This window comes from Cervus canadensis, chromosome 2 (assembly GCF_019320065.1).
Source record: "Cervus canadensis isolate Bull #8, Minnesota chromosome 2, ASM1932006v1, whole genome shotgun sequence".
Lineage (NCBI taxonomy): Eukaryota > Metazoa > Chordata > Mammalia > Artiodactyla > Cervidae > Cervus > Cervus canadensis.
Genome location: NC_057387.1, coordinates 63554916 through 63577814, shown reverse-complemented (window position 1 = coordinate 63577814; position 22899 = coordinate 63554916). Strand labels below are relative to the sequence as shown.

The 22899-nt window shown below is 43.7% G+C and overlaps 1 protein-coding gene across 3 annotated transcripts in view; it reads left to right on the top strand.

Annotated features, from left to right (window-relative positions):
- Positions 1-22899, top strand: part of AK5 (adenylate kinase 5) — a 257931-nt gene that overhangs the window by 222752 nt on the left and 12280 nt on the right. For all 3 annotated transcript variants that reach the window (XM_043460931.1, XM_043460930.1, XM_043460929.1), the window contains 3 exons: positions 863-1026; positions 3863-3979; positions 15508-15699. In XM_043460931.1, coding sequence (XP_043316866.1) covers positions 863-1026; positions 3863-3979; positions 15508-15699 — 473 coding nt within the window. The remainder of the gene's footprint in view (positions 1-862; positions 1027-3862; positions 3980-15507; positions 15700-22899) is intronic.

Genomic DNA, 22899 nt, shown 5'->3' with positions numbered 1-22899 from the left:
CAGTGATTCAGTTTTGCATATATATTTGTCTGTTCTTTTTCAGATTTTTTTCCCTATTAGGTTATTATAAAAAATTGAGTAGAGGTCCTTGTGCTATACACTAGGTCCCTGTTGGTTATCTACTTTATTTATACTAGTGTGTGTATGTTTATCCCAAACTCCCAACTTATCCCCCTCACCTTGCCTCTTTGGTAACCATAAATTTGAAAACAACTGATTTTAAAAGTAGTGACTAACAAAACCACAAGCTAAAGGCTTGTTTAGGTGCAACACCCTAATTCCCAAAGTTAGTCACAGTGGGTCTTAATTGTTTCTGTGACAGGATTTATCCAAACTGCTGTACTCTTCATTTGATGTAGCAAAATGCTATTAATCTAAATATTTGTAAATAAAGCACCTGTCTCTAGATTAAATTAAAATTGCTTGCATTATTTTCTGAATTACAAAAACAAAAAGTAACAGCTAGCATTTGTTGAGTGGTCACCATATATCAGGCGCCGTGGTCCCTGCATTGCTCATGAGCAGATTCAGGGCCCCAGGAAACTTATCTGCCGAGCGTGTCCTCCAAATTGGGACTGTGGACCCTCTCCTGCGCCCTCTGCACTTCTCCCCACTAGACCACCTGTAGTGACCGCTGTTGTTTGTCTGTAACACCCTCTGCCCTCCATGGACACAATCTTTGAGGGCAAGGCCTGTGTCCTGTTCGCCACTGTATCCATGGCTCCCAACACGCCCCCAGTAGATCAGCAGGGCTCAGTCCACGCTGGTGGATCAAGCATAGATGCCTGCTCACTGTGTGACTACAACCCCGAACAGGGCACCAGATTCGGGATGGATGTCTGACCCATGACTTCTTTTCTAGGTGGCCCAGGCTCTGGCAAAGGCACACAGTGTGGAAAGCTGGTGGAAAAATATGGATTTACACATCTCTCGACTGGCGAGCTCCTGCGGAAGGAGCTGTCATCAGAATCTGAAAGAAGCAAGTTGATCAGAGGCATCATGGAACGTGGAGAGCTGGTGCCCTCAGTAAGCAACAGCTGCCTTCTCTGGCCGGGGAGAGATCTGGAAGTGTTGCCATTAATCTAAGCTTCAGAAACAAAGAAACTCAAAAAGGACAGTGCTGTATTTTGTTTCTTTTAACAGTCCAGAGGCAGGCAGGAGGTCCCCAGCAGAGGCTCATCTGCCAGACCAAGCTGCCCACGCCCCAGTTCCTTCTGTCTTGTTGCTCTGCCAGTTCCTTGAATTAACCTATTTCATACTTTTTCCTGAAATTGGTCCCTGCTTCCCTGGTGGCTCAGATGGTAAAGCATCTGCCTGCAATGTGGGAGACCCGGGTTCGATCCCTGGGTCAGGAAGATCCCCTGGAGAAGGATATGGCAACCCACTCCAGTACTCCTGCCTGGAAGATTCCATGGATGGAAGAGCCTGGTAGGCTACAGTCCATGGGGTCACAAAGAGTCGGACATGACTGAGCGACCTCACTTTAGAGTTAAAAACTTCAAAGCAGAAATGATCTTGGTGCAGCAGAGCCTAGAATTAGTTGTTGTTCTTTAGTTGCTAGGCCGTGTCCAACTCTTTTCGACCTCATGGACTGCAGCATGCCAGGTTTCCCTGTCCTTCACCATCTCCTGGAGCTTGCTCAAACTCATGTCCATTGAGTTGATGATGACATCCAACCATCTCATCCTCTGTTGCCCCCTTCTCCTCCTGCCCTCAATCTTTCCCAGCATCAAGGTCTTTTCCAATGAGTTGGCTCTTCCAATAAGGTGGCCAAAGTATTGGAGCTTCAGCTTTAGCGTCAGTCCTTGCAGTGAGTATTCAGGATTGATTTCCTTTAGGATTGACTGATTTGATCTCTTTGCAGTCCAAAGGACTCTTAGAACCCTCTGAAAAACAGAAAATAATGTATTGGTCTCATTCTGAGAGGTATAATGGCATTAACATGAAATTTGTTATCTTCCTTGGGTAGCCAAAGAATATCCCTTTTATTTATCTTTTGTTTTGTTTTGTTTTCAAGTCACTATCCATATCTGAGAGGCTGGATGCCACGGGTATCATAAAACATTCATCCCTTCCAGACTAACTCTCACACTAGGCTCTGTAGTCAGGGCATGGACAGTGCAGCCCCTATTAGCTAAGAGAGCTTCTCGCTTCCTCTTTAACCAGCTACAGTCTGTTTCCCACCTGGAAGCCAGAATGGTCCTCATAAAGGAAACAGACCACTGCTGTTGTCTCTTTTCTTTTCTTTTTAAAGTTTTGGAGATTTATATATTAATCTGTTTATTTATTTATATTGGCTACACTGGGTCTTCGTTGCTTTTTGAGGACTTTCTCTAGTTTCAGCAAGTAGGGGCTACTCTTTGTTGCAGTGCTTGCGTTTCTCATCGCGGTGGCTTCTCTTGTTGTGGAGCACAGCCTCTAGGCACGCAAGCTTCAGTAGTTGCCGCCTGTGGCCTCAGTAGTGGTGGCTCAAAGGCCCTTGAGCACACGGGCTTCAATAGTTGTGGCACACAGGCTTAGCTGCTCCAAGGCAAGTGGAATCTTCCTGGACCAGGGATCGAACCTATGTCCCCTGCATTGGCCGGCAGATTCCTACCCACTCTACCACCAAGGAAGTCCTGTAGTTGCCTCTTAACAGGCCTCCTTCTGCCCACTCTTTTTCTCCTACAGTTTACTCTTTTCATAGCAGCCAGAGTGATTTCTTAGAAACATTTATCCCCCTTCCCAGAACCTTCCAACAGCTCCTCCCCACATTTTGAAGGAAATCCAGAGACTTTCCCATGGCTCTGGACTCCAGCTTGCTCTCCAGTGCTCTTTTCCAAGACTCTCACATTTCCTCTCACCCACCCCAACCCCTCCATTCTTCCTTTCACAGACCAGACTTCTCCTGCCTCTGGGCCCTTACATTGTCTATTTCTTCAACCTGAGTGCCCTTCTTTCACATATGCATATAGCTTGCTCCTTTACTTCATCCAGATCTCTCCTTAAATATCACAGTCTATCAAAGAGGCCTGCATACCCCATCTAAAAATAGCACCTCAAACAATCTGCTTCTTCTGATCTGCTTTAATTTTGTTCCTAGTAGTTCTCTCTAACTGATCATTTTTATATATTTACTTGTTCATCTAGTATCTATTTTTCACTAAAATATAAACTTCATGAGGGTTTAATTCATTATTATCTAGGGATAGATTCTGAGTGCGCTTTGTGGTAGTTGTATTCCCCAGCCCCTGCTGAAAGTCAGAGGTAGCCAGGGACCCAGAGAGCACAAGGAATTCCCCCCATTTGGGCAGCTGGTAGCTTCCTTGTTTTCTATAAGCACAAGTTAATCAAAATTTTTAACAAAGTGATATTGCTAGAAAATGCTACTTCATGTCTATTGAAAGTCTACTCAAGTCAATGCATGTCATGTCAAATTTTACAAAATATTTACTGGGAAAAAAATCAACACTGAAGTACATTTTATACCATGTTTTGTCTAGTTTTAAACTGCCATTGGGCCCAATTCAAGGAGTGCTACTGCTTGAAATAGAGTACCATATTTCACCTAATTTAAGATACCATTATTTTTAGGCAACCCCCCAAAACTTTAACCATTAAAATTTACCAGTAAGAAAAACCATCAACAGACTTTGACCCAGTACTGATTGTAAAATACCTACCAGTTCCATAGACATTAAAATTGGGTAGTGGGGGACTGAGATTTATAGTTGATGAAATACAGGATATTGCCATCCACTGTTAATTTAACTAGTACATTTCTCCCCCTTGCCATGATGGGGATGGCTGGGAGACCTTTGGTAACTCCAGAGTGCTGCTCTGTGGAAGAGTCTGGGTCCTGACTGCTCTCCCTCTGCTCCAGGGCATCATTCTGGAGCTCCTGAAGGAGACCATGGTGGCCAGCCTCAGCAACACCAAGGGCTTCCTGATTGACGGCTATCCTCGGGAAGTGAAGCAAGGAGAAGAGTTTGGACGTAGGGTGAGTGTTGCTATGGGGATCATCCCAGAAGACAAATAGGGGATATCGTGGAAGCTGAGGGAATAAATTCAAAGTCTGTCAATTCTATTCAATAAGACTTTCTATTACAAATGGCAGAAATTCAGCAAAAAATGTTGGGGGGAGCGTGGAGGGTGGGAATGCTGTGGTGGATTTATTGTTCAAGTAACTAAAACCTCCAAGGGTAGTTCACACTTTAATGGATTCATGTATTCAAATTTGTTCGTCAGTCATCTGACTTTGTCCATTTCTTGGATTTTCTTTATTTGCATTGGCCTCATTTTCTTCCTGTTAGAGACATATTCTATCATCCAAGTGACTTCACAAAAAAGTGTTTCTCTTCTCCAGTGGGTCCAGCAAAAAAAAAAAAAGAACCCAGGGTTTTGTTTCATTATCCTGAATTATCAGGTCCTGGGCCCATCACTGTACTAATCACTGTGGATTATCCAGGGATATCCTGGTTCAGCCTGGAGGACCAGGGCAAAGATGGGAGAAAAGGAGGGAAAATGGGTACCACACCTGAACTACACAGACTGAGAAAGGGAAGGGAATTACCTGAAGACAAATAGGATGCTCTTAGAAGAAGGCGGGGAGAACAGATGCTGGACAGGCAAAATCAGATATATGCCCAAGGCCCACCCCCTTCACTGGGAGGCCACTCACAGGAGAATAGCAGTACGTAAAAAAATATTGCTCCTATCATTTATAAAATCTACTCTGGGCCGAGTCCTGTGCCACATGCTTTACATACATTATCTCTAATTTGTCCCTCTTGTGCAAACAAGAGGGAAACAACTGTCCCTGTTTATTAAACAAAGACTCCAGAGCCTATAAGAATTAATATTTGTATAGAGGTCTCTTTAGACTACATTTAAAATATCTTATTATATACTTTCATTTGATACATTTTTAATAACCTTTTAGATAAAGGGGGTATTTCTTCATGGTAAAGGTGACGAATTAAGCCCAGAGAGGTTAAGTGACTTGCCCACAGTCACACAGCTAGTAAGCGTCCACTCACTGGTAAGTAACAACTACTGGTAAGACTAAGGTTTGGGGGGCCCATCTCTATCTATCTCTAACTGCAGCGTTGATTGAGAGGAATTGTACCTTTGTGTCTCCTGGGGGTTACTGTAACCTCCTTTTGAGCCTCTGATTTAATTTCCTTAGATGGCATCTAAATAATTAAAGGACAATTGCTAACCCTCCCTTGCATTTCCTACTTGCAATCAGAATCAGAGAAAAACTTTCCTGTCCTAGTTGGCAAGTATGGCCCTAACCCCCAGGGCTGGCTTTCTTCCTCTCAGCTCACGAGCCTTTATCAAGATAGGAGTGAGCAGGGAGAAGTGGATTTGTGTGCAAAGCCTGGGACTGTGGCAGCTCCAGGTAGTTCATTAGAATTCACACACCAGAGTTCTAATGAGCTTTTTCCCACCAATCAAACTACTTTAAGAGCTCAGACTTTGATATAATTAACCACTTTTTCACAAAATGATGTTAGGAGAATCGTTTTAGGTTTTTTTGGTAGCTCAGATGGTAAAGAATCTGCCTGCAATGCAGGAGACCCAGATTCAATCCCTGTGTCAGGAAGATCCCCTGGAGAAGGTCATGGCAACCCACTCCAGTATTCTTGCCTGGAGAATTCCATGGACAGAGGAGCCTGGTGGGCTACAGTCCATGGGGTTGCAAAGAGTTGGTCACAGCTGAGTGACTAACTTTATTTTAATTTTTTTTACAAAATGGAATTGGGAGGATTCTTCTAGTTTTTTTAAATCACAATAATATTTTACCATGTTCTGTATATTTATAGAACATCAAATTTACCATCTTAACTAATGTTAAGTGTCTAGTTCAGACATGTGAAGTGTATTTGTACTGTTGTGCAACCAATCTCTAGAACTTTTACCATCTTGCAAAACTGAAGCTCTACACTCTTTGAATAACAGCTCCCCACTTCCCTGTCCTCTCAGTCCCTGGAAACCACTGTTCACTCTCTGTCTTTATGAAATTACTACTACTCTATGTACCTCACATGCATGGAATCTGACACATTTGTCCTTCTGTCACTGGCTTATTTTTCACTTAGCATAATGTCCTCAAGTTTCATTCCTGTTGTAGCATATGTTAAATTTTCCTTCCCTGTTAAGGATGAATAATATTTTGTTTATCCATTCATTCATTGATGACTACTTGGGTTACTTCCACTTTGGGGCTGTTGTAATTAATACTGCTATGAACGTGGGTGTACAAATAGCTCTTCAAGACTCTGCTTTCAACTCTTTGGGGTATATACACAGAAGTGAAATTGCTGGATCATATGCTAATTCTATTTTTAATTTTTTGAGGAATCAATACCTACACATACACACTGTCAGCCATAGTGGCTGCACCATTTTGCATTCCCGCGAACAATGCACAAGAGTTTCAGTTTCTCCACATCCTCACCAACACAGATTGTCTGTTTTTTCCACAGATACCATCCTCATGGGTGTCATTGTAGTTTTGGTTTACATTTTCCTAATGATTAATGAAGTTGAGCCTCTTTTCACGTGCTCATTGGCCGTTTATATTAATATGTCTTCTTTGAAGAATGTCTAGTTAAGTCTTTTTCCTATTTTTTAACTGGGTTGTTTGGGTTTTGTTGTTGAGTTGATGGTTGCCTTTTCACTCTGTTGATTGTGTCCTTTAATGCACAGAAGTTAATAATTTTTATATAAACCAATTTATCTATTTTTGCTTTTGTCTCCTGTGCTTTTGGTGCCGTGTCCAAGAAATTCTTGCCAAATCCAGTATTGTGAAGATTTTCCCCTATGTTTTCTTCTAAGAATTTTGTAGCTGTCACTCTTATATTTAGCACTTTAATCCATTTTGACCTAATTTTGGTATATGGTATAACATAAGGGTCCAACTCCATTCTTTGAATGTAGATAAACAATTGTCCCAACACCATTGCTTGAAAAGACTTTTTTCACCAGTGAATGGTCTTGGTACCCTTGTCAAAAATCATTTGACCATTTACAAGAGAGTTTATTTCTGAGCTCTCTATTATATTCAATTAATCTAAATTACTGACTTTATGCCAGTACCACACTATTTTAATTACTGTGGCTTTGTAATAAGGTTTTAAATCAAGAAGTGTGAGCCCTCCAACTTTGTTCTTTTTCAAGATTGCTTTGGCTATTTAGGGTCCCTTGAGATTCCACAAGAATTTTAGGGCAAAATTATCTCTATTTCTGTAAAAAAAAAACAATAACAAAAAACGAGACTTTGGAACTTTGATAGAGATTGTGTTAAACCTGTAGATCACTTTGGCAGTATTGACATCTTAACAATATTAAGTCTTCTGTGGACTGTCTTACATTTTTGTTTGTTCTGATCTAGCCAGCATCTAGGGTGTGAACAACTCTCCTGGGAATACTCTCTGAATAACTGAGGAATAAAGGCATCTTTCCTGCACCACTTCAGAATTAGGGCCTGTGTAAATCCAAGGGGTGAGGAGAAATCCAGAAAAGAGGAAGGTGTGATTGGACCCATGAGGGGCTCCCTGCTGAGTGGGGATTGGCCGTTCTGTAAACATTAAAACACAGGGGAGCAAAACCTTAAAAGGGGGGAGGGGGAGATGAGTGCTAAAGGCCACCCATTGGCAATGTTGACTGAGGTTCAGGCTTCAAGGTGGCTGCACCCCACCAGGACATTTCACACCTGACCTTGCCTGTGAACTTAAGGTCCAAAAGTCCTAGCAGGGTCTTTAGGAGGGTCAGGACAGGTCATGAACTTGCTTGGAAGTGCTGGGGAAAATATCCTTTTCAATATCTTCTTTTTAATAGCTCTCAGTGGTAGTAGAATTTTCTTCTGAAACCCCCAAATGGCCAAGTTTGATCAATAAGACATAGGGTAAAAATAAGCATCTTTTTTGTCAACTACTGTATGCAAACAACAAAATTATGTCCTTTATTCTCCCTTCTTTTCTTACTTTATTCTCCTAACTTTTCTAACTGGTAAGTAAGAACTCAAATCATCCATACAGTCTTCCTGATATAAAGCAAAATGTCCTTCCCCACTGTGGGCCCCCTTCAGACAGGTTTTAGAAAGTGTCAGAGAAGAGACACTGACACTCCTAACTAGAACTTAGGAGTTAGAAAGAGTCATCAATGTGATAAGTGGGTAGTTTCAATCAATGCTAAAATTCATGTAGCCATTGCTAAAATACACAAGTGCCCTGACCGACGACCTTCAAGTGAGATGTCTATGAAGACAGTCTTTCACATTCTGCCAGCACGAATTCACCAAGATCAAGCATGATCTTGATTTGTCCCTGGGTACAGCAATTTAGACGATTCTAATATCAATTCAGCTCATGTGAAGAGGACACATGCAGCCTTCCAAAACAAACACCTGCTTTAAACCTGACCAGATGAACAAAGATGCAGATGCTACAAACACAGAACGAGCCGCTGTTGATTCACTTATGCCCTGAAGGGACCCCATCATTTGGACAGCACCCTCCAAATTACTAGCAAGCAACTCATTTGAAATTTGGCAAAGACAAATACAGATGTACAATTTCACCCCAGAGATTCAGAGTAGTCAGCCTGGTTGGGAGCACAGTGCATGTTCCTTGTGTACCTGTCAGGCCTGCGACTCTGTTTGAAGCCCTTTCAGGCCTATGGATGGTTTCCCAACTCACAAACGTCTCAGCAGCCCCTCTATATCCCAGAGACTGACGTGCCCAATGCTTGGGACCATCTGTTGCTGAAAAAAATCCAGTTTAGTTAGTCAGCCTGATGCTTTGGATTCCTGTAGATTATTGCTCTGAGAGGCAGGTCCTTTGAGGATCTGCTTGGCTTACCTACATGACACCACTAAAGGCTAAATGCTAACTCATGTCCATATCTTAGGGCTAGGTCTGTATGTGATTCCTCTTTTACCACCCTATCTTCTGTTCCCAAGCCTGGTTTTACCCCCACTGAGTTAAATATCTGTGCCTTTAGTATCCAACAAAGCATAAGGGAAGGTTGTCTCTGTGTGTGTGTGTGTGTGTGTGTGTGTGTGTGTGTGTGCGCGCGCGCGTGCATGTGTGTGAAAGAGAAAGAGAGATAACATAAAGGAGGAGTTGGGATTTCTAACCACCATCCCCATCTCTCACCACATTTGTGAACTCCTGGTTATAGTGACTTCATGTTCACAGACCTGTATTCAGAGCCTGGCTTCATATGTCCATGACAAGTCATTTAACTATACATATAGTTCAATTTCCTCCTCTATAAAACATAGATTGAAAATAGCTGGGCTTCCCTGCTGGCTCAGTAGTAAAGAATCTGCCTGCCAATGCAGGAGACGCAGGTTTGATCTGTGGTCTGGGGAGATCCACTGCCATGAAGCAATGAAGCCCCTGCACCCTGGCTATCGAGCCTGTGCTCTAGAGCCCAGAGCTGCAACTACTGACGCCCATGAGCTCTAGAGCTTGCACTCAGAAACAAGAGAAACCCCTGCAATGAGAAGCCCGTGCACCGAAACTAGAGAGGAGCCTCCACTCACCACAACTAGAGAAAAGCCTGCGCAACCATAAAAACCCAGATCAGTCAAAAATAAATAAATAAATTATTTTTTAAAAAAGAAAATAAATACCTCCAACCATTACAAAAAAAAAGAAATCTTGCCATTTGCAACAACATAGATACATCTAGAGGATTATTATGCTAAAAAAGTCAGACAGAAAAAGAAAAATACTATATGATATCACCTTATGTGTGGAAAAAAAAAATGAAACAAAAATAAACTCATAGATACAGAGAACCAATGGGAGGTTTCCAGAAGGTAGGGAGGGAGGGAATGGGCAAAATAAGCAATAGGTGAAGATTATATAAACCTCCAGCTATATAATAAATAAGTCACATGAATGTAATATTCAGCATAGAGAATATGGTCAGTAATATTATAACAACTTTGTATGAGGACAGATGGTAACCATTGTGGTGATCACTTCATAATGTACATGAACATTAAATCACCATGCAGTACACCTGAAACTTAACATAATATTGTATGTCAACTATAGTTTAATTAAAAACGGGAAAATAGCTTCAGTGCTTGCTGGGAAGATTGGATGAAATCCTTGAAATATGCCTTACATATGTATATGTCTGTATATGGTGTTCAATAAATTGTTACCATTTTTTTCCAAAATTATATGCATTTTTTCTGACTAGAGAAATAGAAATTATATAGATATGAGACAATACAGGAAAATGTAAAACAAAGACTAACTAACCACCCAGAAATAACCTGTTGTCTTTCTTCCTGTCTTGGTTCTACCTATTTTCATGCAGTTAAAGTCATACAGAATACATAGCTATCTAAATAATAGCTGTTATTTTTTGAGCACTTAAAATGTGCCAGGAACTGAACTATATGCTTTGCCTATATCATTATATTAATCTTTACAATTATGTTCAATAGATATTATTATCCCCACTTTATAGATTATTATCATCTCAAGGAGAGTGTGTACTCAGCCTGACTCCCTATAGGGAGAACAAAACGCTTTCCTATATTAACTCAACATTTACTCTACAGCAGCCAAACTAAACACATATTAGCAGAAGTAAAATGCACGGGTTAGCTCTTTCCTTTCCCTCCCAGGAGGTTCTTAGCTAAAATTCTGCACTTAGCCTGACTACAAAGATGAGTTTCCTGGATGTGTGGATAATGATAGTATATCCCTCTGCCTCACTGCTCTTAACTGTCTCATGACACTTTTCAGCTATAGAGTCAGTGATTCTGTTTACATATGCTTAGTCGCTTAGTCGTGTCCAACTCTTAGAGACCCCGTGGACTGTAGCCCGCCAGGCTCCTCTGTCCATGGGATTTCCCAGGCAAGAAAACAGGAGTGAGTTGCCATTTCCTGCTCCAGGGTATCTTCCTGACCCAGAGATCAAACCCCAGGTCTCCCGCATTGCAGGTGGATTCTTTACCATCTGAGTCACCAGGGAAGCCCTGAAAGTGAACGCGTTAGTCGCTCAGTCGTGTCCAACTCTTTGCAACCCCATGGACTGTAGCTCGTCAGATCCCTCTGTCCAAGGGATTCTCCAGGAAGGAATACTGGAGTAGGTTGCTATTCCCTGGCAGAGAAGGGAGGGTAAATGCCTCTTCCTGCTCCACCTGCTGAATTTATCATCACAAGTCAGCTGACATCCTCATCCTGGTGGGCTGCTCTCAGTCAGGGTGAGTGCTGATCCCCATTAGAGCCCCAGAGACAGCACGAGCAAGTTTGCAAAATAAAACAAAATGGCCTCTGATACCGTCCACTTCTTTTCCCGCCCCACCTCCTCTCCCGGCTCCATTCAGCCCACCAGGCATCTGGCCTGAGTCCCATTCTGAAGTCTCTGGCACCCTCCACTAGGGTGAAGTCACCAAGCTTCGGAGTTACACACAGCAGACTCAAAACTGTCACTAACTAGTCCTCAGTGATCTTGGGCAAGTTGACCTACGTGGGCCTCCATTTCCTCCCCTGTTAGCGAGATGGCACAATATGTCAGCTGCTGAAATGTTCTTACACATCTCAATGCTTTTTCAAGGGCATGTGTGCTCTAATAAGCATCTCCTGAATACCCAAACGTCATGCTGCTGGGGCAGAATTCCAGGGAGTCAGCAGGGGAGTGGGCACTAGGGACGTGGAGTTATCCATAAGTCTCTATGGTTCATCCAGACAAGGACTGAGTTCTCTGCCCTCCCACCCGTGGGACGTTAGAGGCTAACCATGGTCCAAAGAAAAAGAGGCAGAGTTACTCCAAGGAACTTTCTAAAGGAATATACCAAAGCATTTTGAAAAATAATTAAGTGGTGTTTCATTCAAATCTTTCAAAAACTTTCAGGCATTAAAAGCATCAGTGGAAGAAATGAGCTCTGAAACCATGAAAGGACATTGAGGAAACTTAAATGCACATTACTAAATGAAAGAAGCCAGCCTGAAAAGGCTGTACACTCTATGAGTTCGACAATGTGATATTCTGGGAAAGGCACTTCTATAGAACAGTAAAATCATCAGTAGTTGCAGGGTTAGGGAGGAGAGAGAGGGAAGAATTAAATAGAAAGAGCCCAGAAGATTTTTAGAAGGGTGGAATTATTACATATCATTACTATAATGATGAATCATGACATTACTCAGTTGTCAAAACCCATAGAATACACAACACAAAGAATGAACCTTAGTGTCAACTATGGATTTTAGTTAACATTTCAGTATTGTTTCATTGGGACGTCCCTCCTGCCATTGCAGGAGGTGTAGAAGACACAGGTTCAATCCCTGGGTCCAAAAGATCCCCTGGAGGAGTTTGAGTAGGCTCTGGGAGTTGTTGAAGGACAGGAAAGCCTGGCGTGCTACAGTCCATGGGGTTGCAAAGAGTCAGACATGACTGAGCGGCTGAACTGAACTGAACTGAACTTCAAGACATAATAGGGAAACCAGGGATGGGGAGAGGTATATGGTAACTCTCTGTATTATCTGCTCAATTTTCACATAAACCTAAAACTTCTAGGGCTTCCCTGATAGCTCAGTTGGTAAAGAATACGCCTGCAATTTAGGAGACCCCAGTTCAATTCCTGGGTCAGGAAGATCCCCTGGAGAAGGGAAAGGCTACCCACTCCAGTATCCTGGTGTGGAGAATTCCATGGACTGTATATTCATGGGGTTGCAAAAAGTCAGACACAACTGAGCGACTTTCACTTCACTTAAAACTTCTAAAACTTAAAATCTATACAGGCCATTTTCAAATAGAATTATTGCTTGATAGCTTTTTATGTAAGAAGAGAGTGCTGACTCCAGGAGAGACAGGTCAGGTCTAACCCCAGACTTGGCAGGAGGAAATGGCTTGGTGGAGCAGCTTCTCAAGGTCTTATTTTGTGAAGAATCACCTGGGGAATCTTCTTAAAATGCAGACTCAGCATGTCAGGAGTGGTGCCTGAGCCTCTGCATTTCTAACAAGCTCCCAGATGAAGCCTGAGCTGCTTGTCCACGACCCAAACTTTCTGGGTGGAATCAACTTCTCTGTCCTGCACTTCTTTACGGTCAGATCCTGCTCAGACACACATAATCTCTGTTTGTACCTAAATGACTCCCAGAATTGTCTTTCGTGTCCCCACCAGTGGCCCAAAAACCCCCACAATAAGAAAAATAGCCTAGTCTCCAAACACAACCCTAGCCAGAAACTGTTCCAGAAGCCAAACTCTGTAGCTAAACTCTAGCCTGCCTCTCAAGCTTGCCCTCTGCTGGTGGACACAGGTCATTGTCTTCTAAACTTTCACCCAGCTTTCATACTGCTCAAATGCTCTATTTTTTTCTTCCAATTAATAAAGTCAGAAAAATTAGATGACGTGTTCCTGAGGTTTCTTTCACCCTTTTAGATTTTGGAGAACTTTTCTACTCTGTTCCTTAAAGTACTTCCTTCAGAGTGGGTAGATAAATCATGGAACAACACAGAAGACTTATGACTGTGTGTTGTCCTAAAGTACTCCCCTACCCTGACTTTGTTCCCATCCCTCCCAGGCTTTCCATGGTGGAGCAGTAAGACTTCATTTACACTGCAAGATCAGAAGGGAGCAACAGTTTTTTTGATCCAGAGTTGGGACTGGTAGTGGAGACAAGGTCGGTGTCTTCCAGAGGCATCAGAAGCAAAAGAAGACTTTAAGGGAAGGATGAGGAGATGGGGAGAGTCATGCTATTGATCATATCACTATCATTCATTCAGGAACAAATTTATTTATTACCTACTGGATAAGGCTGGATATACCCATGCCTCAGTCATTCTGCACACCCCCTCTGCACCCCTCCCCGCCCCGCCTCCAGGCCCTACCCCTTGTCCCTGTGGGCTGCTTCCAGCTACTGTCCTTGTGCAGTCAACCTCTTAGAATCATGGTAGAGCTCAGCGCTTCACTTTCCTGTCTATCCATTTCTTCCTTGGCCTTGGGGCCAGGAGCTGAGCATTCCTAACCCCTGAACACAGAGATTGTAGCTCTTATGGGAAATAAGCATAATGCATGCTAAGTCGCTCAGTTGTGTCTGACTCTTTTGCAACCCTGCCAGGCTCCTCTGTTCATGGGATTTTCTCCGCAAGAATACTGAAGTGGGTAGCTATTTCCTCTGCCAGGGAGTCTTCCCAACTGAGGAATCAAATCCACTTCTCCTGTGTCTCCTATACTAGCGGGCAGATTCTTGACCACTGAGCCACTTGGGACTCCAATAAGCATAGTAGCTGATGCCTACGGTTTGCTCTATCTTAAGCAATCTGCTTACATTGCTGCGGCCGTTTAGTCACTGAGTCATGTCAAACTCTTTGAGACCCCATGGACTGTAACGTGCCAGGCTCTTCTGTGCATGGAGTTCTCCTGGCAAGAATACTGGAGTGGGTTTCCATTTCCTTCTGCAGGGGATCTTCCTGACCCAGGAATCAAAGCCGCATCTCCTGCTTGGCAGGCAGTGCTTTACCACTGAGCCATCTCATTCTTACAGCAGTTCTGTGATCATCCTCATTTCTCATACAAATGAGAAAGTTGGGGTGCAGAGAAGTTGAGAGACACAGTTAGTAACGTAATTTGTTATTTTCTCTAATAGGTTTCCGGGGGGTGATGGGCTCCATTATTCTGTTGCAGTCAAATGGTGGGTAAGACTAAGTAGACAGGTCTGGAGCAGGGGCCGGGATGTCTGCGTCAGCCAAGGACTGGTCAGGCATCTCTGTCCAAATGGCCTCTTGAAGAGGCTAGCTTGTGCTTCCTCCCAGCTTATCAGTGAGAGTCATTGGACATCTTCGATGGTGGTTGATCAGGCAGGAATTGCAAAACTTCTTATGATCTTGCTTCCAGAATTCAGTGACATCATTTTCACTATAGTCTGTCTGTCAAAATAGATACAGTTCAGCTCAGATGCAAGTAGGTAGAAGAATAGTCACCATGTCTCAATGCGGGAAGAGCTTAAAGTACGTTGAGGCAAGGAACCAATGAAGACCATCTCGGAGACAAGTCGCTACACCAGGATTTGACCCTAAGCAGCCTCACTCCAACCTTTGTATGCTCAACCATTATGCTCTACTGACCTCCACATAGGACAAGACGCAGCCACACTGTGCTCTTGGTGGGTGGTATAAGATATAATGGTGGACAAAGGAAGAGGTAATTAACTTGCCTCCATAAATCAGGGCAGGCTGACAGCAGGAAGTATCACACACACACAGCCCTCCCCCTACTGTGGAGGACAGATTATGACGGCAGTGGGCAGCATTCTACACAATCCCTCCATTACATGAGGTGACCTAAAAGCTGAGGGTGGTTCTGTGAAGAGTCGCTGACCTGGAAATGAGGAGCTGTGATATCCCGTCCCAACTCTATCACATTGTAGGCCTGGAACCTCAAGAGAAAGCAGAAGGTCAAGAAAGGAAAGAACTAGCGTGTCCAGGCCTTTCCAGAACCTTGCAGGGTAGAATTTCTGACCATGTTGTGCCCTCCTCTCCCATCCCCAGATTGGAGACCCACACCTGGTGATCTGTATGGACTGCTCAGCAGACACCATGACCAACCGCCTTCTCCAGAGGAGCCGGAGCAGCCCACAGGCAGATGACAACACCACCACCATCGCCAAGCGCCTTGAGACCTACTACCGGGCCTCCATCCCCGTGGTCGCCTACTATGAGACGAAAACACAGCTACATAAGGTGAGTCAGCTCACAGCCCCCCAAAATGAGCCAACTACCCACTTTTTTTTTCAAAAACAGAGAAAAAAAATAGGAAATTTCAGGTTTAGGGATTTTGGAATTAGAACTGCATTGTTGTTGTTCAGTCATTCAGTCGCATCTGACTCTTTGCAACCCCATGGACTGCAGCACGCCAGGCCTCCCTGTCCTACACCATCTCCTGGAGTTTGCTCAAACTCATGTCGTTTGAGTCAAAGATGCCATCTAACCATCTCATCCTCTGTCATCCCCTTGTCTTCCTGCCTTCAATCTTTCCCAGCATCAGGGTCTTTTCCTGAATGAATCAGCTCTTTGCATCAGGTGGCCAAAGTATTGGAATTTCAGCTTCAACATCAGTCCTTCCAATGAATATTCAGGACTGAGTTCCTTTAGGATGGACTGGTTTGATTTCCTTGCAGTCCAAGGGACTCTCAAGAATCTTCTTCAGCACCACAATTTGAAGGCATGAACTCTTCAGCATTCAGCCTTTTTTATTGTCCAGCTCTCACATCCGTGAACGGCATACAGCTGCACAATTGCGGCCAGAATGTGGGTCCCTTACGCTTTTCACTTTTTGTATCACTCATCACGCGAACCGTGAAAAACTGGTCATACAATGTTTACAGAAGTCAATACAATTGCTCCATTTTCCAAGAAGGAGGGAGGGAGGGTGGGAGGAGGGATGAGGCATTAGTTCTGACTTCCAGACCTCAGCTTCACAGGAGAACCTGAAAGGTCTCCTCTAGATCTAAAATTCAACAGCTTCGAATATCTAAATTTTGGCATAGTTCCTCACTGGCACTTGGCTGACTCAATTTCTCGCAATAAGTAATGTTACTAGGAGAAGCAGCATATGGGGGCCAGAAGAGCAGATGAAGTGAAACAGTGAGGAAATGGGTGGTCAGCTCAATGATCATGAGCGATAATCCATGCTGAGTCACTGTTAAGTTCATGAATTTGGGAAAACTACCCAATCTCCATTCATTCACTCATTTAATATATATGTACCAGGCACTTCCTATGGGCCATCCATTACCCTGATGGTTTGGATGCAGGTATTAATATATAGTTCTTGCCTGCTAGAGCCTAGGGTTTAGTAGGTGTGCATGCATGCTAAGTCATTTCAGTCATGTCCTACTCTTTGCAACCCCATGGACTGTATCCCGAGAGGCTCCTCTGTCCCCAGGATTCTCCAGGCAAGAATACTAGAGTGGGTTGCCATGCCCTCCTCCAGAGGATCTTCCTGACCCAGAGATCAAACCCATGTCTCCTGTGGCTCCTGCTGCCTTGCAGGCAGATTCTTTACCACTGAGCCACCCAGGAAGCCAGGGTTTAATAGGGCAGACAGACAAATCAGTAATCACAAGATGGAGTGAAAACGAGCAGAGAGTAAGTTCTAAGGGCCCTTTAACCTGATCTAAAAGGATACAGAAGGAAGGTCACCAGAGAAGAACTAAGCTGAGCCCAAGGTGGGGGTGCTGTGAGGGGAGCAGAGCACTTCACACAGAAGGAGCTTGACTGTGACATAAAGTGCCAAGAAAAAGAGGGAGTGGTGGGTGTGGAGAGGCAAGCAGAGACCAGATCAAGGTGAACCCATCCTAGGAGCAAATAATTGTCCTGAGAATGATGGGAGCTACTGAAGGGAACAGACATAGTCAGGGTTTCCACTTTGAAAGCTCACTCTATCAGCCTATTGGGGAATGGATCCCAAGAAGATTAGGCCAGGAGACCACTGGGAAGTGGGATGGATCCAGGAACCAAACCCTCAGAACCCAACACAGAGGAGAGAGAGTAGACAGCTACTATTTGCTTTTTCTAGAAAGTTAAAAGGTGACATCTTCAATCAATAATGTGTCTTGGAGGCAGCTACATGATTGATTCCTTGGGAAAAACCACTGACAATGAAATCTTACCTTCTGAGCCAGTTAATTGTCCATTTTCCAGACCCTTAAGAACTTAACCCTGTTTAGTATCTGAGAGGTGTCCCATGACTTAGCTCAGAGGTGTCACGTATGTGACATGAGAGCCATCACCCCCACCGTCTTCACCCACAGCAGCCACTGCTAAGCCATCGTTGCTTTTTCCTGAGGACCTCGACTTGGCCTTGGGATGTTAGCGCAGCACAACAGGCAGCTCCTTCCAGTCACTAGGACTTGATGTACAAGGCGAATCCTATTTGCTGTGCTCCATGTAGCCTTGAAAGTGAAAGTCACTCAGTCGTGTCCGACTCTGTGACCCCATGGACTATACAGTCCATGCAGTTCTCCAGGCCAGAATACTGGAGTGGGTAACCTTTCCCTTCTCCAGGGGATCTTCCCAACCCAAGGATCAAAACCAGGTCTCCCACATTGCAGGTGGATTCTTTACCAGCTGAGCCACAAAGGAAGCCCAAGAATACTGGAGTGGGTAGCCTATCCCTTCTCCAGGGGATGTTCCCAACCCAGGAATCAAACTGGGGTCTCCTGCCTTGCAAGCGGGTTCTATAACAATTGAGCTATCAGGAAAGCCCCTCGTGTAGCCTTGGTTGCCACATAAAACAAAGACCTAGATCTTTAAATAAGCAAACAAAAAGTATATCATAAAAAGGCAGGATCTTAATAATTTGGATGACAAAGGTCTTTTCAGGGCTCATGATTTCCACCCTCATGCCACCTGGAACACAGATGGAAATTATCCAAAGAGAAGAGGGTTTCTTCCTCTTTCAAGATTTACAGAAGTGAGAAAATCCCGAATTAAGACTTTAGCCACTTTCAGAGTCAGGAAAGCCCTTTTATCTCTCTTCTGTATCTTTCTAGCCTAAGTTCTACATGCTCACAAGTGATTGGCGAGTGGACACAGGGCTAACCGAGTTCTCCAATACAACTGATCTCTGGGATCCTCCTTAGAAATAGCTTAGTGGGGAAGGGAGCTTCCCGTAGCATGTGGCTCAGCTCTTCAGCTTCCCCCACCTTGTGGAGATGCTGGCAGCTGGGTCTGTGGTGAGGTAACGTGTATGAACCATTGGCAAATATTTAAAACCACTCCAAGTTCTGACTCCAGAGCAGTGTGGGCTCCAGCCCTCAGTACTCCCCGGGGGCCTCTTGGAGGAAGTCGCTTCGTCCCGGCTCCTGCCCCGGGCTGTCCTCCCCATGTAGCTGCCGAGATGAACAGGCTTCCTCCCCCACCTGGAGCAGAGTCAGTGCAGGGTAGCCTCGTGCCAGCCCAGGGACCCAGGGAGGGGAGACTGGTTTGTAGGCGCCCCATGGGGCTTGCCAGCAACTCAGGCCACAGGCGGGGATTAGAGAAGAAGTGGGGGAGCCGGCTGGCTTGGTCTGTACTGGAGAAGGTGAAAGCCTCTGGCTCTTTGTGTTTTCTGGCCGTCTGGGCTCTTGCCTAGCCTCCGAGCACCAGTTTGATCAGCTCCTGATCTCAAGCGATAGCCTGCATCTTGTTCCTGTGATGCTGTTTGGAGTCTTAGTACCCCCTCCCTGTCTCATTAGTAACTGAGTCCAAGGCAGGACTGCTAACCTCCAGGTGGACTCCGGGATCATGTAAGGAGTTTTCTTAAACTACATGGGGGTGGTGAATGAACTTCGAGATACAGTGAGACCATTCAGTAGCTCAGTGAGATTTCTTTAGGAATTAGAGCCACAGAAACACTCCAGACCAGAAAAAGTCCACCCTGCAAAAACACTTCCCTCTGACCTGTGTTGCCCACTTATACTTACCCTCCATCCAGCCCCTGACATCACCCTGATGATGTTGATGTGTGTGTGCTTGGCCATGTCCAACTCTAGCCTGCCAGGTTCTGTCCGTGGGATTTTTCAGGCAAGAATACAGGAGCGGGTTGCCATTTCCCACTCCAGGGGATCTTCTGACTTAGGGATCCAAGCCAAATTCCTGTGTCTCCTGCATTGCAGGGGGCTTCTTTACCTCCTGAGCCATCAGGAAAGCCCACTGCCTAATGATAGTCAGTCCTTTTTGCCACCAACTATCTGGAAAAGTGCAAGGAATTTCAAACAAAAGTTTAAAAAAAAAGCTAAGTTTATAGAGCCACTGCCTTATTCTTTGTTATTGCCATCATGATATAATGATGTAAAAGTTAGAACTTCTTGTAACATAAACCAAGGAGTGGAAGCATATGTGACCCAAATGGATCCTCTGACCTTCCATTTTCCCTTCTAATAAAGTCAGGTTTCTGCTGCATCTAAGAAAGAGTTAGAACTTTTGTCCATGTCACTCCCTTCCTCCTTGCACTCAAAGCAGACATCATTAGGCAATTGTGGTTCTTCTTTCCTATCCATTCTGGACATTGCCTTGGAAATTTTATCAGGGACTTCCCTGGCGGTCCGGTGGTTAAGAATCTGCTTACAGAGCTTCGCTGGTGACTCAGTGATAAAGAATCCGCCTGCCGATGCAGGAGACGCAGGTTCGAGGGATCCGGGAAGATCCCACGTGCCATGGAGCAAGCAACTAAGCCCGTGTACCACAGCTCTTGATCCTGGGTCCTAGAAGCCAGGAGCCGCAGGTACGGAAGCGGAAGAGCCCTCAAGCCCATGCTCCCCAGCAAGAGAAGCCACCACAATGAAAAAGCCCAAGCATCACAACCAAAGTAGCCCCCACTCACCACAACTAGAAAAAAGCCTGCACAGCAACAAAGACCCAGCACAGCCAAAAATAAATAGATAAACAAAAAGATGAAAAAGGATTAAATTTAAAAAAAAAAAGAATCAGCCTATGTAGGGGGTGCAGGTTCAATCCCTGGTGGGGAAAATAAGATCCCATGTGGCTCACAGCCAAAAACCCAAAACATAAAGCAGAAGCAATATTGTGATAAATTCAATAAAGACTTTAAAAATGGTCCACATCAAAAAATCTTTAAAAAAAGTTTATCAACACAGCAGTACAGGTAGTCTCACCCAACTCGCTAGAGTTGACCCATAAGAGAAAGCTTTTTCACCTTGAGTGAGAGAATTTATAATTGAAAAAATAATTGAAATGCATCATTTTGATGGGCTTCCCAGGTGGCAATAGTGGTAAAGAATCTGACTGCCAGTGCAGGAGACATAAGAGACTGAAGTTTGATCACTGGGTTGGGAAGATCCCCTGGAGAAGGAATTGGCAACCCACTCCAGTATTCTTGCCTGGAGAATCCCATGGACAGAGGAGCCCGGTGGGCTACAGTCCATGGGGCCACAAATAGTCAGACACAACTGAAGTGACTTAGCACGCACATAGCATTTTAAAGTGAATGACATAGGAACTGTCCAGAGGCTCCCTGGTGGAGACAAATACTGATTTGAGTGTAAGAAAGCCAGAGTCACTGAGGTGTGCATGCCCTTTGGGAACTTGGTGAATCATTTCACTGCTAAACCTTTCAGCAGAATAGAATGAATGGACAAAATGGGTTCTCCTGGAATACCCTAGGTCTGTCACTCTATGCTTCTCAGGGGAAAAAAAAAAAAAAAAAAATATATATATATATATATATTTCTAGTCATGCATACTTTTCTTAGAAAAGTATGTTTTAGAAAATACAAAAAAGTAGGTAGTCCCATAACTCAGAGGCAAACATTCCTGATTGTTTCTTTCATATCTTTTTGCTATGAATTTTTAAAGCATGATGCTGACCACAGGTATATTCATGAGATTGCAGATAACAGCTGGCCTAACCTGAAACATGGAGCTTACTTGTAAGGTGATGCGAACCAAGGCTGAAACAGGTCCAGGAAGCCTGTGGGACCAGGCTCCTTTCTGCTCCTCACACCTGTCTTCCCCTTCTTCACTCTCAAATCCTGATTTTTCTCTTTCTCTGGTCCAGAAGCTAGAATATGGCAAACATACAGCTTCCACGTTCATGTTCCCGCAACAGGTCCAAATTCCTGAAAGAAATATTCTGACTGGCCTTGCTTTCTCTGGTCCGTGGCCCTACCAGTTATGGCCGGGCAGGTGGGGTCACATGGGGCTTTTTCATCTGTTCTGTGGCTGTTTATTCAGTGCACACTTCATGTCAGATTCTTGGTGCTGGAGACACAGCACTAAAAATCCCTCACTGTTTAAAAAAGAGCAGTAGACAAGAAAACAATTGCTGATAGGATTAGCTCTATGAAAAAACAAAACAGAGTGGGTTGTTACCGGTGAAAAGTCTCTAAGGAGATAGCATTTGAATTAAGATCAGACTAATAAAACTACGGTTACCCGATTGCCTGGGACTTGTCCCTGAAAATTGGGTGGGGAACAAGAAATTCCCAGAAGAAAAGATCTTGTAAACTGGGAGAAATTCCAGAAATAGCTTCCTCAAGTGGCATGTACAGAAGTGTATAAATTGATATTTAAAACCTCTCCTTTTGCTAAGGATATAGCTGCTTTTAAAAAAAACAAACTAGAAAATTTAAGAGTATAAAGATAAAAATTACCCAGAATTCTTCCACCCAAAGATAAAACAATGATAAACAAAGAAAACATTTTGATATATTTTCTTACATTCGTGTTTCTTCACTTTTAATATGCTTTTTGCTCCTGGGATCATAAGCTCAGAAACATCCCCCAGCCCAGAGGAAGCAGTCCTGACAATAGATGATATCAGTTCCTGGGTTATTTATTAGTCTTAATCAGTTTAGAAAATAAAAAGAGAAGCCAGTGACTCATTAAACAGGCACTTAACAGATGCAGAAAATCCACTTCCTTGGCAACTCGGCATTTATAAAGGAGAAAATAAGTTATTCACTCTGCAGCTCTTCTGCTAAAATGTCCCAACTTCATAAATAGTTTAGCCATTTTTAGTAAGTCCTGAAATATAGCTGTATGCATTTATTGTTCCGGGTAGTCATCCAACCTGGCAGGAGACTTCCTGTGAACTGAGGGATAAAGAATGAGAAATGTCATTGCTGGTACTTCCATGAAAGGAGTGGAAGCAGAAGGCAGCATTGGTTCAAATTTTACCCCTTGGCTGTAACAATCCGTTTGATAGCCCTAAATCAATTGAATTCTTAAGACTGGAGTCTAATACGAGGCAAGGAAACCCCAAATTACTTGTATACTTTGAATTCTCTGTATGTGAATCCTTCATTTTAATTATTCTTTCAATTGGCTAAAATAATTTGAACGAATTTTTAGTTCAATCCCTCTATGACTGTCTGGAAGTGTCGTTATGGTGGTTTTATACATCAAATACCATTTCACTAGATCTAAAATTTAAGTCAT